Below are 15,298 nucleotides of genomic sequence, written 5' to 3'. Positions count from 1 at the left end.
AAAAGTAATCACACCAAATAAATTTAATACTGTGTGCCATGTTATCTAATACATAAACCATATTCTGATTTTCTCAACTGTCTAAAAAATGCTCTTTATAGCTTTTATCTGCTGACCTAAGATCCAGCCAGATCACTACTTAGTTAAGGGAAGAGAGATGGAGAAATCTTTAGCATAGTGTAGGAGGGTACGCCCTGACACAATGCTTTTTCATTTGGAAAAGGTGCATGCCTAGAGATAAGCTGCATCACTCAGGACAGAGGTTCTTCCCTAAGATCCCTTTCTTGTCTCAGTACACTATGCTTTAACCAGGACTGAAGATAGGAAAAGGAAGAAAATACTCCATCAAAAACTCAGCACCCCAGGCTATCCAGCCTTTTAATTTAGCTGGCTGGACCTCTAAAACATGGTATCATGTAGTCACACTGAGAATTAAGTGTCCCTGCTAAAACCTACCTTAATGCCTGGAGAGACTATGGAGCCAGCCAGCTCAGCACACCATACTCACCACGCCTCCCTTGTCCCCCTCCATGAACTGAATAATCTGGCAGGATGATTTCTCCCAGAGGAAGATGTGCCCACAGTCACTACCGCTCACCACAAACTCACTCTTGGGGCCATAGAAATTGACGCCTTTTACTGAAATGATAAATGAGGGAACAAACCACATGAGGGCTGGCATCAGGCTTACATAGATTCATCTCAAAGGGAATTCAGTTATTCACTAACTCTAAATCAGCTGAGGGCTGAAGAATTACTTTCATTTTCAGAAAACATATCAAGAGATTATGCATGTTTAATAGACAGTTATAAGAATCATAACAATGCCAGAGATGATTTATATTCTCCCAAAGAGCTCCTCAGGGCAGAGGAATCTGCAGTCCTTTAGCAGCATTCTCAGTCTCACTAAGTTTACACCCTATCAAGCAACCACAGGCCTCCCTAATGCTTTACCTGTCCCACCCTGAATCATCCCAGCTCTGCCTACTCTTAGGCAGCATTGTCTTATGCCCTAGGATTATCTTTGATACGTGGACCTCACTGGTACCTTGTCAATGTTTTTGGGGTCATCAGTTGATCTGAGACTGATGAACGTATATGCCACAACTGCCTCTAAGAAGCAAGTGATCTGTGCTTGTTACCATTAACAGGACTCTACTCGCCAGAATCAGTGCAAGAAACCAAGAGTTCCACCGGGCGCGGTGGCTCAAGCCTGTAATCCCAGCACTTTGGGAGGCCGAGGCGGGTGGATCACGAGGTCAAGAGATCGAGACCAACCTGGTCAACATGGTGAAACCCCGTCTCTACTAAAAATACAAAAAATTAGCTGGGCATGGTGGCGTGTGCCTGTAATCCCAGCTACTCAGGAGGCTGAGGCAGGAGAATTGCCTGAACCCAGGAGGCGGAGGTTGCAGTGAGCCGAGATCGCGCCATTGCACTCCAGCCTGGGTAACAAGAGCGAAACTCCGTCTCAAAAAAAAAAAAAAAAAAAGAAACCAAGAGTTCCAACTACTATGGTCAGTACAATATTGACCATGAAACTGGCACCCTTCTTGTATCTGCCTGTGTGCCGAGATCCGAGAATAGATTTTTCCCTCCCTCCTTACCAGCTCAGGAAAAAATAATAATAAAACTAATCTCTAACTGCTATCTCCAAGACAAAATCATGACAGGTATCTGTTAGGAGTGGTAACAACAGAGTAGTGATTCCTCAGCTGTTCTGAACATCAGAATCATGAGGGCAGTTTAAAAAATCTCAAATGCCAAAGTTGCACCCCATACCTATTAAATAAGAATATATGGGGTTAAGGCAGACTGTTATGCTTGGTGACTCATGTCCAGCACTCTGGGAAGTCAAGGCAGGCAGATCACTTGAGCCCAGGAGTTAGAGACCAGGCTGGGCAACATGGTGAAACCCCATCTCAAAAAAAAAAAAAAAATACAAAAATTAGCCAGGGGTAGTGGCCTATGCCTGTAGTACCAGGTACTCAGGAGGCTGACGTGCAAGGATCACCTGAGCCCAGGAGGTTGAGGCTGCAGTTGCCTGGGAGGTCAAGGCTGCAGTGAGTCATGACTGCATCACTGCACTCCAGCCTGGACATCAGAGTGAGAGTGTCTCAAAAACACAAAACAAAACAAAATACATCAGGGGATTCCAATGTGCCCCAGAGTTTGGGAACCATAGACATGGAACAAAACAGGCCAGTCTTGGGCTAGGTACTACCACCATTCCTCCTCTTCTGCCTCATCTAAAAGAACAGTTTACTCCTCCCTCCTGAAGGTACAAGGTAACTCCCTATTTTAAACAATTCAGGACCACTGACTAAAGAGGGCTTTCCCTGACTCCCTGACAAGGCATTTATGCTTATTTTGAAGTTACCTGAAATCTAAAAAAGTTAAGTCTTATCTCCTTATGTCCAAACCAATTAGAAGCAAACATTATTGCAGTGTCAAGAGATGCTCTTGAGAGCTTTCTTCTCTAGCATAGCAGAGAAAACATGGAAACTCCAGCCCAGTTCAGGATAATCACTCAGTGCCCATGGCAACACAGGCAGCCTACTCCTTAGGTGGTTTCTATTTGTATAACCTGAGTAAAACACTGTGGTTCTCCAAAGCCAATAGACTTGGGCCACAGAAACCTAGGAAGACAGTCTCACCTGTGGCATTATTTCTGTGGCCCTTATATCTCTTAACATACTGGGCCCCATCACTGTGAGAGGAGTTGAAGAGGTAAATGTCTTCATCATTGTAACTGGCCAGGAGCTCTGCCAAGAACAAGAACACAGCAGTGAAGGCAAAGGCTGAAAAGCAGGGACCAGGAGTTGGGGTTGGGTTGGGGCTTCTTGCCAGTAGTGCCCCCTCCAAATACCCAGGTATAGCACCCATCTTACTTATTTGGAACACCAGGCAAGTCAGACTGTACAGGGTAGACTAGGAACACACTGCCAACCCAGGGGCAGCAGAATGCTCAAAAAGATCATACCCATTAACTCAGGAATGAGTCAAAGGCTTAAGAACCTGCTCAGGCAAGTAACCTGGGCTTCAGGACAGGCCCTGCCAAGTATCATCTGCAGCATTCTACAAATGGTACCTGGCATCTCCAAGGGTCATCTGCTATATCCTCCCGCTATGTGCTCACCATCAGCAGTTACTCCCCAGCTGCTCCACTTGGAGCTATAGCACAGTGGTGAGCACTGGAGGGCACATGCCTCACTGGCTCAGCAGCTCCCTAGACAGAGGGGGCATGCCAGCCTAGGAGCTGGGCCCTGCTCACGTACCTGTGCCGTCGTGGCTGTACACAAGACAGGTGATGTTTGCTTTGGACTCACTGTTCACCTGCAATAAGGAGCAGATACTGACTGATGCCCCACCCCCCCATTTGTTATACCATCTTCAGGAAACAGCTTTTCCTTCAAAGTCCCCTATATCTTCTCCCAGAGATTTGAGAAAGACAGACAGAGACACGAGTACAACTGATGAAACATGACCACCTCAGGGGGTAGCATCTTGGGGCTTTCTCTTGCTTGTCATCTGTGTGCTAGCCATTTTTTGTACACTGTCTCATTAGGCCTCACCATCAAGGTGCAAGGCAGTTATTTTTATTTCTATTTTGTTCATTAAAAACTGAGACTATCAGAAGTGAAATGACTGCCAAAATCACAAAGCTGGTAAGTGGTAAAGCCAGGATTCAAATCCAGATGACTGACTTGAAAGTCCAAGCTCTTCCCACCATACCCCCAAGTTCAAGTGCAGCCTTGGGGTCGAGTCAGGGAAGCCTGGAGCAACTGGCCCTTCATGAATCTTACCAGGTGATGAGGGCAGAACTTCTTGAGTACTCCATTGTTCTCATTCTCATCAATTTTCCTCTGGTCATAAATCCTATAGTTGGAAAAGCAGTGAAAATATCAAAATTTAAAAACGAATCCCTTAAAGGACTGCAATTTGATGTAGTGGCAGGAAACTGCCAGCTGCATGCAGATTAACAACATTTTCCAAACCAAGCTTCTGGTACACGCTCTTGCTTAAAGGCCGGCCCTTTCTCAATCCATGTCCAAATACTAAGTCTCTCTTTTTTTTTTTTTTGAGACAGGGTCTCGCTCTGTCACCCAGACTCACTGCAACCTCCACCTCATGGGTTTAAGTGATTTTCCGCCTCAGCCTCCTGTGTAGCTGGGACTACGGGCACACGCCACCATGTCTGGGTAATTTTTGTATTTTTAGTAGAGACAGGGTTTCACCATGTTAGCCAGACTGGTCTTGAACTCCTGGCCCCAAGGGATCCGCCTGCCTCGGCCTCCCAAAGTGCTAACATTACAGGCGTGAAGCACTACACCTGGCATCAAACCCTAAATCCTTCATTGATGTATTTCCCATTTTAAGTGGCAATCCTCAATTCTGTCAGGTTGAAGTGGTTTATCTCTCTCAAGTTTTAAATCACATACTGCTAATTTTCACTGAAGCAACATTAGTATAGAGCTTTTTATGTGTGTGTTACCTACTGAAAAGGGTTACTCACAAGCAGAAACCAAACTTAAGGTAAGTCAGTGGGTCTGTAATCCCTTCTTGAAACCTTACTTGGCCTGTTCTCCTTCTCATATACCACAGTAATTATTACAAACCACCACCTATATCCTCAAGACTCCCTTTCCTTACCTCATTCTTATCAAGCACACTACCTTCATGTTCCTTCCTCTAAGGCAAGCTTTAAATTCAAATATTTATGACACGTATATTATGCATCAAATATTATGCTAGGTGCTAGAAATACAGTGATGAACAAGACAGATCCAGTATCTGTCTTCATCCAGTCTCCTCCAATCTCAGAGCCTCTCAACAAATGTTCTTCATTTCATCCTTCCGGGGACCTTGTTTGATGGTCAGCTCATTTCTCAACCTCTTCCTCATCACCATCTGGCCACTTTCTAAAAATCCTTCTACTGACTGTCCTTTCCTACTATTGCTTTTCTTCCTCCTTCCCCTTACAATCATATTACTGAAAAGAATGATCAACATTCAGTATTTCCACTTCCTTACTTCCTATTCACTTCTCAGCCCATCCTAATCTGGTTTTGGTCCTCAGCTCACCACTGAGACTTCTCTGGTTGAAGTTGTCAGTTAATTATATACATTTGTCAAGTAGGTTTAAGTCTAGAACTCAGAAAAAGCGTAGTTTGGAGACAGATGTTAAGTCATATATCCATGTATAGCTGGTAGTTAAAGCATTGGAATTAGATCTCCAATGGAAAATAGAAAGGATCTTCCCTTCCCCCTTTAGAATCTCTGGCCTCTTTCAGAATGTAATGAAAACTATAGTCCCTTTTCCCCAGAAAAATGCACATAAACACCCTTTCTGGAGGGTCACATAATACTTGTACTTCAAGTTAAAATTCTCTAGTATAAATTAAGATGAGAGCTGAACACAGAGCTACTAGAGAACATCAGCATTTAATGGGTGGACAAAGGAAGACAAACCCATGGACAACACGGAGGTGTGGCTGGACATCATCAAGGAGAGAAGGTGTTTCAGGGAAGGAGTAATAAACAATGTCAGGAGTAGAGAAAAAGACTTGAAAAGTATCTTGTTGGCTTTGGCAGTTAAGATTACTGATGACTTAAGCCTTCACCTCACTGGCTCAAATGACCATCCTACCTCAACCTCCTAAGTAGCTGGGACTCCAGGTGCACATCCCCATGCTGAGCTACTATTTTTATTTTCTGTGGAGACAGCATCTGCCTAGTGGGGTCTCAAACTCCTGGCCTCAAGAGATCCTCCTGCCTCAGCCTCCCAAAGTGCTGGGATTACAGGCCTGAGTCACTACACCCCAACTATTTATTAATAACCTAATATATTCTACATATGATGCTACAACAGGGTTTGACAAACTTTTTCTTAAAGGACAAGATAGTAAATGTTTTAAGCTGGTAAACTGGCAAATCATTTAATCTCTATTATAACTACCGAATTCTACTACTATAGCATCAAAGTGGCTACAAACAACATGCAAAGGAACGCATGGCTGTGTTCCAATAAAACTTTATTTATAAAAACAAGCAGTACAGTTTGTCAAGCCCTGTGATAGACAGTAGTCATAGAAAGATTAATACAAACTTTCCCACTATTTTCTGAACCGCCCTTGACAGTTTATATTTTACTTTATTTTCACTTATTTATTTTCTTTTCCTTTTTTTTTTTTGAGATAGAGTCTTGCTGTCCAGCCTGTCGCCAGGCTGGAGTGCAGTGGTGCAATCTCGGCTCATGGCAACCTCTGCCTCTTGGGTTCAAGTGATTCTTCTGCCTCAGCCTCCCAAGTAGCTGGGACCACAGGCACATGCCACCACACCCAGCTAATTTTTGTATTTTTAGTAGAGCCGGGGTTTCACCTTGTTGGCCAGGATGGTCTCGATCTCTTGACCTTGTGATCTGCCCACCTTGGCCTCCTGAAGTGCTGAGATTACAGGCGTAAGCCACTGCACCCGGCCTACTTATTTATTTTCTTTGAGACTCTGTCATCCAAGATGGAGTGCAGTGGTGCAATCACAGGTCACTGCAGCCTCAAACTCCTGGCTCAAGAGATCCTCCTACTTCTGCCTCCCAAATAGTTGGGACTACAGGAGCATACCACCACACCTGGTGGTATTTAATTTATTAAAAATTATTATTGCCAGGCGCGGTGGCTCAAGCCTGTAATCCCAGCACTTTGGGAGGCCGAGGTGGGTGGATCACGAGGTCGAGAGATCGAGACCATCCTGGTCAACATGGTGAAACCCTGTCTCTACTAAAAGTGCAAAAAATTAGCTGGGCATGGTGGCACGTGCCTGTAATCCCAGCTACTCAGGAGGCTGAGGCAGGAGAATTGCCTGAGACCAGGAGGCGGAGGTTGCGGTGAGCTGAGATCGCGCCATTGCACTCCAGCCTGGGTAACAAGGGCGAAACTCCATCTCAAAAAAAAAAAAAAAAAATTATTATTTTCTGAGACAAAGTCTCACTGTTGCCCAGGCTGGAATGCAGTGGAGTGATCTTGGCTCACTGCAATCTCTGCCTCCCGGGTTCAAGCGATTCTTCTGCCTCAGCCTCCCAAGTAGCTGGAACTACAGGCGTGTACCACCATGCCTGGCTAATTTGTGTATTTTTAGTAGAGGTGGGGTTTCACCATATTGGCCAGGCTGGTCTCGAACTCCTGACCTCGTGATCTGCCTGCTTCGGCCTCGCAAAATGTTGGGATTAAAGGAGTGAGCCACTACGCCCAACCTAAAATTTTTTCTTGAATTTTCTTTTGGTAGACATGGTCTTGCTCTATTGCCTAGGCTGGTCTTGAACTCCTGGCCTCAAGCTGTCCTCCAGCTTTGTGGCCTCCCAAAGTGCTCTAGTTTTATAGTCATGAGCCACCACACCAAGCCCCCTAATTTCAAGTGATGTAAGGAATAGTTTTAGCATCCTCTCCACACCTTTACCACATTTCTTCCCACATGCCTTCAGGCGCCCACTAACTTGTTAACCTAAGTCTCTCTTTTGTACCAGCCTTTAATCTAATGTTCTCTCAGTGTTGCTGATTTTGGCTTAAAAACTGGTGAGTGGCCAGGTGCAGTGGCTCACACTTGTAATCCCAGCACTTTGGGAGGCTGAAGTGGGCAGATCACCTGAGGTCGGGAGTTCAAGACCAGCCTGGCCAAAATGGAGAAACCCTGTCTCGAGTAAAAAATACAAATATTAGCCAGGCATAGTGGCAGATGCCTGTAATCCCAGTTACTCAGGAGGCTGACACAGAAGAATCGCTTGAACCCAGGAGGCGGAGGTTGCGGTGAGTCGAGATCATGCCATTGCACTCCAGCCTGGGCAACAAGAGTGAAACTCCATCTCAAAAAAACCCCCCAAAAAACAAAAACAAAAAAACCGGAGAGTGAAGAGATGATTTACTGACTGTGCTTCATAAATCAGGGCCTATATCTAATCCTTTAACAATAAATTTTCATGTCAGCCAATCAAACTGCCAAATCTACCACTAAAGGATTCATCTGATATATTCTCCTTTTTTTACTCCTTATTTATTTTTTAAAATTAATTAATTAATTAATGTTTTTTAAAAGACGGGGTTTCACCATGTTGGTCAGGCTGGTCTTGAACTCCCAACCTCAGGTGATCCACCCGCCTTGGCCTCCAAAGTGCCTGGATTACAGGCGTGAGCCACCATGCCCAGCGTTTTTTACTCCTATAAATTCTTAAAACTAAGCTAAGCAGAAATTAGCTTAGCTTAGCTGGTGTAGTAGGGACTCACACCTATACCGCCTACTTTTTTTTTTTTTTCGGCACAGGCCAAAAAGCATGTATCCCTAGAGCGTCCCTTAAATACTTAATAACCCTAAACTAAAATTCAGTATTAATGATGCAAATGAAGATAAGTAAGCTATTTCTCTGTATTCCCTTGAAGTAATTCCTTTAGGCTAGGAGTAAAAGTTAATGGTGTTATGATATAAAATATTCAGCACAAATGTTTTCAAATTTATACCAGAAGGTGAGCTGTTCAGGTTCTTTCAAAGAAAGAATAAGAAAGGAGAAACCTCAAAACATTCGGTTGGCTGAACAGAAGAGGTGCCAGAGAAGTTGAGTGTAACCTAATGTCAGAGAAGAGCTGGAGTGCTCAAAGGGCTACCTGTTCACGTAGGATTGGTGTGCCTCAAAATCTTTAAGTAGCCAAGCGTGGTGGCTTACGACTGTAATCCCAGCACTTTGGGAGGCTGAGGCAGGCGGATCACTTAAGACAGGAATTTGAGACCAGCTTGGCCAACATGGCGAAACTCCATCTCTACTAAAAATACAGAAATAGCGAGGCACGGTGGCATATGCCTGTAATCCCAGCTACTTGGGAAGCTGAAGCATGAGGACTGCTTGAACCCGGGAGGCAGAAGTTGCAGTGAGCTGCCATGGAGCCAGTACACTCCAGCCTAGGCAACAAAGTGAGACTCTGTCTTAAAAAAAAAAAAAAAAAAAAAAAAAAAAACCCACTTTTTTTTTTTTTACATAACTTCCGCCAAGTAAATAGCCAATAGAGGATATGAGGCTGATAAGAGACAGATTTGATTTCTCCTTGTGTTGAAATGCTAAAATTCTAAGCCACACTCTAACCCTGAGAAAGTATCAGCTTTGGGTCAAAACATTAGGAACTACATTTCTCAGTACAGGAAACTCCTACATTCCCCTCCAAACATCTTGGTCCTAGTGGTGGAATTCACTAGAGACAGACTTTTCAAGTAATTTGGAACTCTAAGTAGGAACTCCCAATTAGAAATTTCAGTGAATGCTCAACTTGGAGGAGGTAGCAACTGAAAATGTGTACAACTACAAGACTTTTTGATCAACAGCTTCTTATCTAAAAAGAAAACAATCTATTGCAACATATTTGAGGACTGTTGGTGACTAGAGGAAACCAATTTTGAAGGCATGGGAATAGAGGAAGAAAGAAACATGGTTTTGTCAAGGATTCTTAAACAAGGTAAAGTCATCTCTCATGTATTTTCTATAAATTTACCCTATTCCGCATGATGATTATTAATAAAACGTATCTGGAAATACAGCTATAAAATGTGCTCTCATTTCAAAAGGAAGATGATGCTTTTCACTTACCATTAGGAAAGCAAAAAGTCATTCATTTTTTTAGTGATCTTGTCCCTCTCTCCTCCTTTCAAACTGATGATCCCAAAGAAACACTGTTAAAATAGGCCAACCGGATAGGGATGGATACAGCTTATTACTAAGGGTCAGAGGAAATTAACTAATACATATGAAGGTTGAATCCACAGTATCTGTTTCCCTTAGGTCATGTTTCTCAAGAAACAGTGTTAACAAAAGGTGTTCACAGTAACAAAGATATCACTATGGATAAAGAAAAGTGGTAGCTCAGGACAGCAAAAGCCAAAAAACCCTCAGTTCACACTAAATGCTCCCAAGTCAAACTATTTCTGAATTGAAAACCAGTATTTAAAATTTCTAGTGCATGTTTATTTATGTATGAAAATAGTGAAGATTATTTACTAATACAGTACTTGCTGGTAAACCTAAATTTATGCCTTAACTGCTATGTGAAGACCTTGGTCAATTTATCTAACTTCTTTTTTTTTTTTTTGGAGAGAGAGAGAGAGAATCTTGCTCTGTCATTCAGGCTGGAGTGCAGTGGCACGATCTTGGCTCATTGCAACCTTTGCCTCCTGAGCTCAAGTGATCCTCCTGCCTCAACCTCCTGAGTAGCTGGGACTACAGGCATGTACCACTACGTCAACTAATTTCTGTATTTTTAGTAGAGACGGGGTTTCGCCATATTGGCCAGGCTGGCTTGAACTCCTGACCTCATGATCTGGCCGCCATTGCCTTCCAAAGTGCTGAGATTACAGGTGTGAGCCACTGCACCTGACCATAATCTAAGTTCTTTAAAACTGGATAATCTCTAAAATATGTAAAGCCATCCCTCAGAGACTGTTAATTAGAGAATAGAATATCTCAAAAGGCACATAAGACGTTTGGAAAATGGTAAAAAATTCAAGATAGTAGTTAATGGATTCCTAGAAAATTCATAACTCTCCATAAAGGAGCATCTGGTAATATATAATGCATTAGTCTTATAAACTGTAAAAGAGACAAAAGAGCCACAAACTCACCTTACAAACTGATCTCGTCCGCCCACTGCAAACTGGTGGGTATTGGCAGGATTCACATAGATTGTATACAGCCCCACTTTCTTCTCTTTCTCTTTTGTCACCACCAGTTTCCTTTAAGAGTAAAAAGCACAGAAAGTTATTTCCTCCAAAAAGATCCAGATGGTCATGGCAAGGGAGAGCCAAGAGAGTAACATGGCTAATAAGAAACCAAAGAGACTCTCATTTGGAAAGAAAGAAGTGTTGTTTTAACAGGAAAAAAGCGCATACATTTATTATATGACTTTTGGGATTAAGGAAGAAAAACATGCAGTGAAGTCACTTTTTTTTTTTTTTTTGAGACGGAGTTTCGCTCTTGTTACCCAGGCTGGAGTGCAATGGCACGATCTTGGCTCACCGCAACCTCCTCCTCCTGGGTTCAGGCAACTCTCCTGCCTCAGCCTCCTGAGTAGCTGGGATTATAGGCACGCGCCACCATGCCCAGCTAATTTTTTGTATTTTTAGTAGAGAGGGGGTTTCACCATGTTGACCAGGATGATCTCGATCTCTTGACCTTATGATCCACCCGCCTTGGCCTCCCAAAGTGCTGGGATTACAGGCGTCAGCCACCGTGCCTGGCCAGTGAAGTCACTTTCTAGTGTTCCTTAAGAAGCATAAGGTAGGCCGGGCACAGTGGCTAAAGCCTGTAATTCCAGCTGCAGCAGACAGGTAGTTTAAGACCAGACTGGCCAACATGGTGAAACCATGTCTCTACTAAAAAAAGAAAAATACAAAAATTAGCTGGGCATGGTGGTTGATGTCTGTAATCCTAGCTACTTGGGAGCCTGAAGTAGGAGAATTGCTTGAATCAGGACCCGGGAGGCAGAGGTTGTAGTGAGCTGAGATGGCGCCACTGCACTTCAGCCTGGGCTACAGGGCTAGACTCCATCTCAAAAAAAAAAAAAAAAAAAAAAAAAAGTAGCATCAACTAAAGGTATATGAATGTACTGCTCTTCAGGAAGCCTGTTTAGCTGGAGTCCAACACAGTAACAGCCAGTCATTAATCAGATAACACTACCCATACCTTCCTACCCTTTATGTATAAATACATCTTCCCTGTACCCCAAAACCTAAAATGCAATTAAAAAAATAAATACACCTTCCCAATCAGCTGGAAACAAGGAGAGAAGTGGAGGAAGAATCACAGAAACAGTAGGCTAAGAAAGACCTTAAAGTCAGAGTCTATCTCTCGGATTCCATTAAAATGTCACTTTAGGCCAGGCATGGTGGCTCATCCCTGTAATCTCAACACTTTGGGAGGCTGAGAAGGGTGGGTCACATGACCCTAGGAGTTTGAGACCAGCCTGCCCAGCATGGCGAGACCCCATCTCTACTGAAAATACAAAAATTAGCCAGGTGTGGTGGCATGTGCCTGTAATCCCAGCTACTCCAGAAGCTGAGGCAGGAGAATCACTTGAGCCTGAGAGGTAGACGTTGCAGTGAGCAGAGATCGCGCCACTGTATGCCAGCCTGCACAACAGAGCAAGAGTCTGTTTCAAAAAACAAAACAAAAAAAAAGTCACTTAAAACCCAACTTAAGCCAGGCACAGTGGCTCATGCCTATAATCCCAGCACTTTGAGGCTGGCAGTTCGAGAGCACCCTGGGCAACACAGCAAGACCCCATCTCTATAAAAAATTATTATAAAAAATAAAAAATTAGCTGGGTGTGGTAGCATGCACCTGTAGTCCCAGCTGCTTAGGAGGATGAGGTGTGAGGATTGCCTGAGCCCAGGAGATTGAGGCTGCAGTGAGCCATGATGTTGCCACTGTACTTCAGCTTAGATGACAGAATGAGACCCTGTCTCAGAAAGTAAAAAAATTAAAAACCCAGCTGAAAATATGCACACTGAAAACTGATAAATTTTCACTGAAGAAATCCAGAAAAATCTGGCTAAACAGCCACAACTTGTTCCAGGTTAAGGGTAGCATGATGAATATTCTCAGATCTAAGCCATTCAACCAGTCAAACATGACATAATGAAGATTGGTAAATTTACAAGACTTCAAGAAACTATAGGAAGAGGCTTGGTTTTAGCTTTCAAGTCTAAGGTTTTATTTATTTCTGATGCTATGGGAACAGAAAGAAACAACCATGACAACAAGTTTCTTTGTAAAGAAATGATTTTAGCATCCTTTCTGAATAGTCAAAGTCACTTCAGCCTAGAACTGTTCTAGGTAAAGTGGAGATTTTTTTTGACTTCATATCTCTGCAGCTTTTCATTAAATGAATACAGGCCAGGCGCAGTGACTCACCCCTGGAATCCCAGTACTTCAGGAGGCCGAAGAGGGTGGATCACCTGAGGCCAGCAGTTTGAGACTACCCTGGCTAACATGGTGAAACCCCATTTGTACTAAAAATACAAAAAATTAGCTGGGCTTTGGTGGTGTACGCCTGTAATCCCAGCTACTCGGGAGGCTGAGAAAGAATTGCTTCAACTTGGGGGGCAGAGGTTGCAGTGAGCCAAGATCACGCCATTGCACTCCAGCTTGGGCAACAAGAGTGAAACTGCGTCTCAAATAAATGAAATGAACGAATGAATACAGAAGACCAGATGCAGTGCCTCATGCCTATAATCCCAGCACTTTGGGAGGCTCAGGTGGGAGGATTGTTTGAGCCTAAGAGTTCGAGACCAGCCTAAGCAACACAGATCCCAGCTCTATTTATTTTGAAATTAAAAAATAAAAATAAAAAACACAGAGGTCACTGATTATGAATGTCATTAGGGAAAACCTCCATCCCCCAACACATACACACCTCAAAAACACAAGGCAGAAAACCTGTCAAAAGAATGACAGCTTCAGAGACAAAACTAAGAGAAAGCTCTAATACGAGTTTTAGACAGGGAAAGAGAGTATGAGCTGATGCTACTCCTTCCCACAGGACTATCTCATTTCCTCAGCAATTTGAAATTTCAGAAGCACAGGGTCTAACAAATACTAAAGTTACCAGGTAGAAGCAAAATGAAGAAACTAAGGAACAGATTATGAAGAACTGGCTCTACAGTTATGTAATCCTAATGAAGAGCTCAATCTTTCTATGCCTCAACATAATTCCATAAAACAAACTCTCCTGATGGGTAAATGCAGAGTACCTTGAGCTCTGCAGGGGACATGCAGAGGTCCTATAAAAATGATTATAATGGCAAAAGGAGGAAAAAATGTTCACATTAGAGGAAACCACATGAAACAAATTCACCAATTTTGCCTTAAAATTAATGAGCATGTATGTCCCAGCAAAAAGGGAAAAATAATTACAGATTAGACCAAAAGATTTCTTTGGAGAATACCTCAAACTGGCTTCCACTGGCGCTGAAGGAATATTCCATCTATAGTTTCAAATCAACCTCTATTCCTAAGATGTTAGTTTCCTAAGATGTTAGCCAGATTCGGCAATTATCATATATATACAAGAGAAAAACTCCCCAATGCCAACTTCACACAAAAATGCCTCTGAGAAGATCATGCCACTGCATTCCAGCCTGGGTGACAGAGTGAGACTCCACCTCAAAAAAAAAGCCTCTGACAGAAACAAACAGAAGAAAAAAAAAAGAAAAAAAAATGCCTCTGACATAAGCAAATGTTTAGCCTTTCACCCCATTCCAGCCTGTAACACTACTTTAACTCTTACAACAAAAACTTTAAAGACTCGCTGTCTTTATTACTCAAATCTAGATTTGGGCCTCCTTCTAATCTTCATTTTCTCCTTGTTCCCCTCTTTAGATTCTATTCCACCTAACATTGCATATGTTCAGATTCACGGTTAACTCTCAGCCAGATTTTCTTTTTTTTCTTTTTTTTTTTTTTTTGAGGAGGAGTTTCGCTCGTTACCCAGGCTGGAGTGCAATGGCGCGATCTCGGCTCACCACAACCTCCGCCTCCTGGGTTCAGGCAATTCTCCTGCCTCAGCCTCCTGAATAGCTGGGATTACAGGCACACACCACCATGCCCAGCTAATTTTTTGTATTTTTAGTAGAGACGGGGTTTCACCATGTTGACCAGGATGGTCTCGATCTCTTGACCTCGTGATCCATCCGCCTCGGCCTCCCAAAGTGCTGGGATTACAGGCTTGAGCCACCACACCTGGACAGATTTTCTACCTATGTAATTTCATTCTAAATTCAATAATCTGCCAAAGTCATTCACTCTCTTCATTACTTGAACCAGATTCCCAATTCCTGGTGGCCTAACAATAGTTTCCCTGTGAACCTGATCCACAAGGTAGGAACTCATGCTGTTTCACAACTCTCTAACACAGCAGATTAAATAAACTTATCATTTTTTGCTTTTTTGCCTTCCCCTGTCCTATAAAAAACTTGCTAATCTTCCATTATCATCACAGAACCCTGGAACTTTAGAACTGGAAATAACAAACATCATGCAGTTCAAAAGATTAAATGTTTTCCTCAAAGTTAGAGAACTACAAAGTTAGTTCTCTAACTACAAAGCTATAAAGTTAGATTACATCAACTCCTGTAATCCCAGCACGTTGGGAGGCTGAGGCAGGTGGATCACCTGAGGTCAGGAGTTCAAGACCAGCCTGGCCAACATGGTGAAACCTCACCTTTACTAAAAATACAAAGTATTAGCTGGGCATGGTGGCGTGTGCCTGTAATC

General features: G+C 43.0%; 1 protein-coding gene across 19 annotated transcripts in view; it reads right to left on the bottom strand.

Annotated features, from left to right (window-relative positions):
• The window catches only part of DCAF8 (DDB1 and CUL4 associated factor 8), a 50,678-nt gene that overhangs the window by 6,690 nt on the left and 28,690 nt on the right, over positions 1–15,298 (bottom strand). For all 19 annotated transcript variants that reach the window (XM_074389512.1, XM_074389513.1, XM_074389516.1 and 16 more), the window contains 5 exons: positions 10,648–10,758; positions 3,807–3,879; positions 3,279–3,336; positions 2,658–2,765; positions 509–639 (listed from right to left, as the gene is read on the bottom strand). In XM_074389512.1, coding sequence (XP_074245613.1) covers positions 509–639; positions 2,658–2,765; positions 3,279–3,336; positions 3,807–3,879; positions 10,648–10,758 — 481 coding nt within the window. The remainder of the gene's footprint in view (positions 1–508; positions 640–2,657; positions 2,766–3,278; positions 3,337–3,806; positions 3,880–10,647; positions 10,759–15,298) is intronic.

Source organism: Saimiri boliviensis, chromosome 19, assembly GCF_048565385.1.
Source record: "Saimiri boliviensis isolate mSaiBol1 chromosome 19, mSaiBol1.pri, whole genome shotgun sequence".
In the NCBI taxonomy this organism is placed as follows: Eukaryota; Metazoa; Chordata; class Mammalia; order Primates; family Cebidae; genus Saimiri; species Saimiri boliviensis.
The sequence above is the reverse complement of the archived record's forward strand: the minus strand, read 5'-3'. Positions and strand labels throughout refer to the sequence as shown.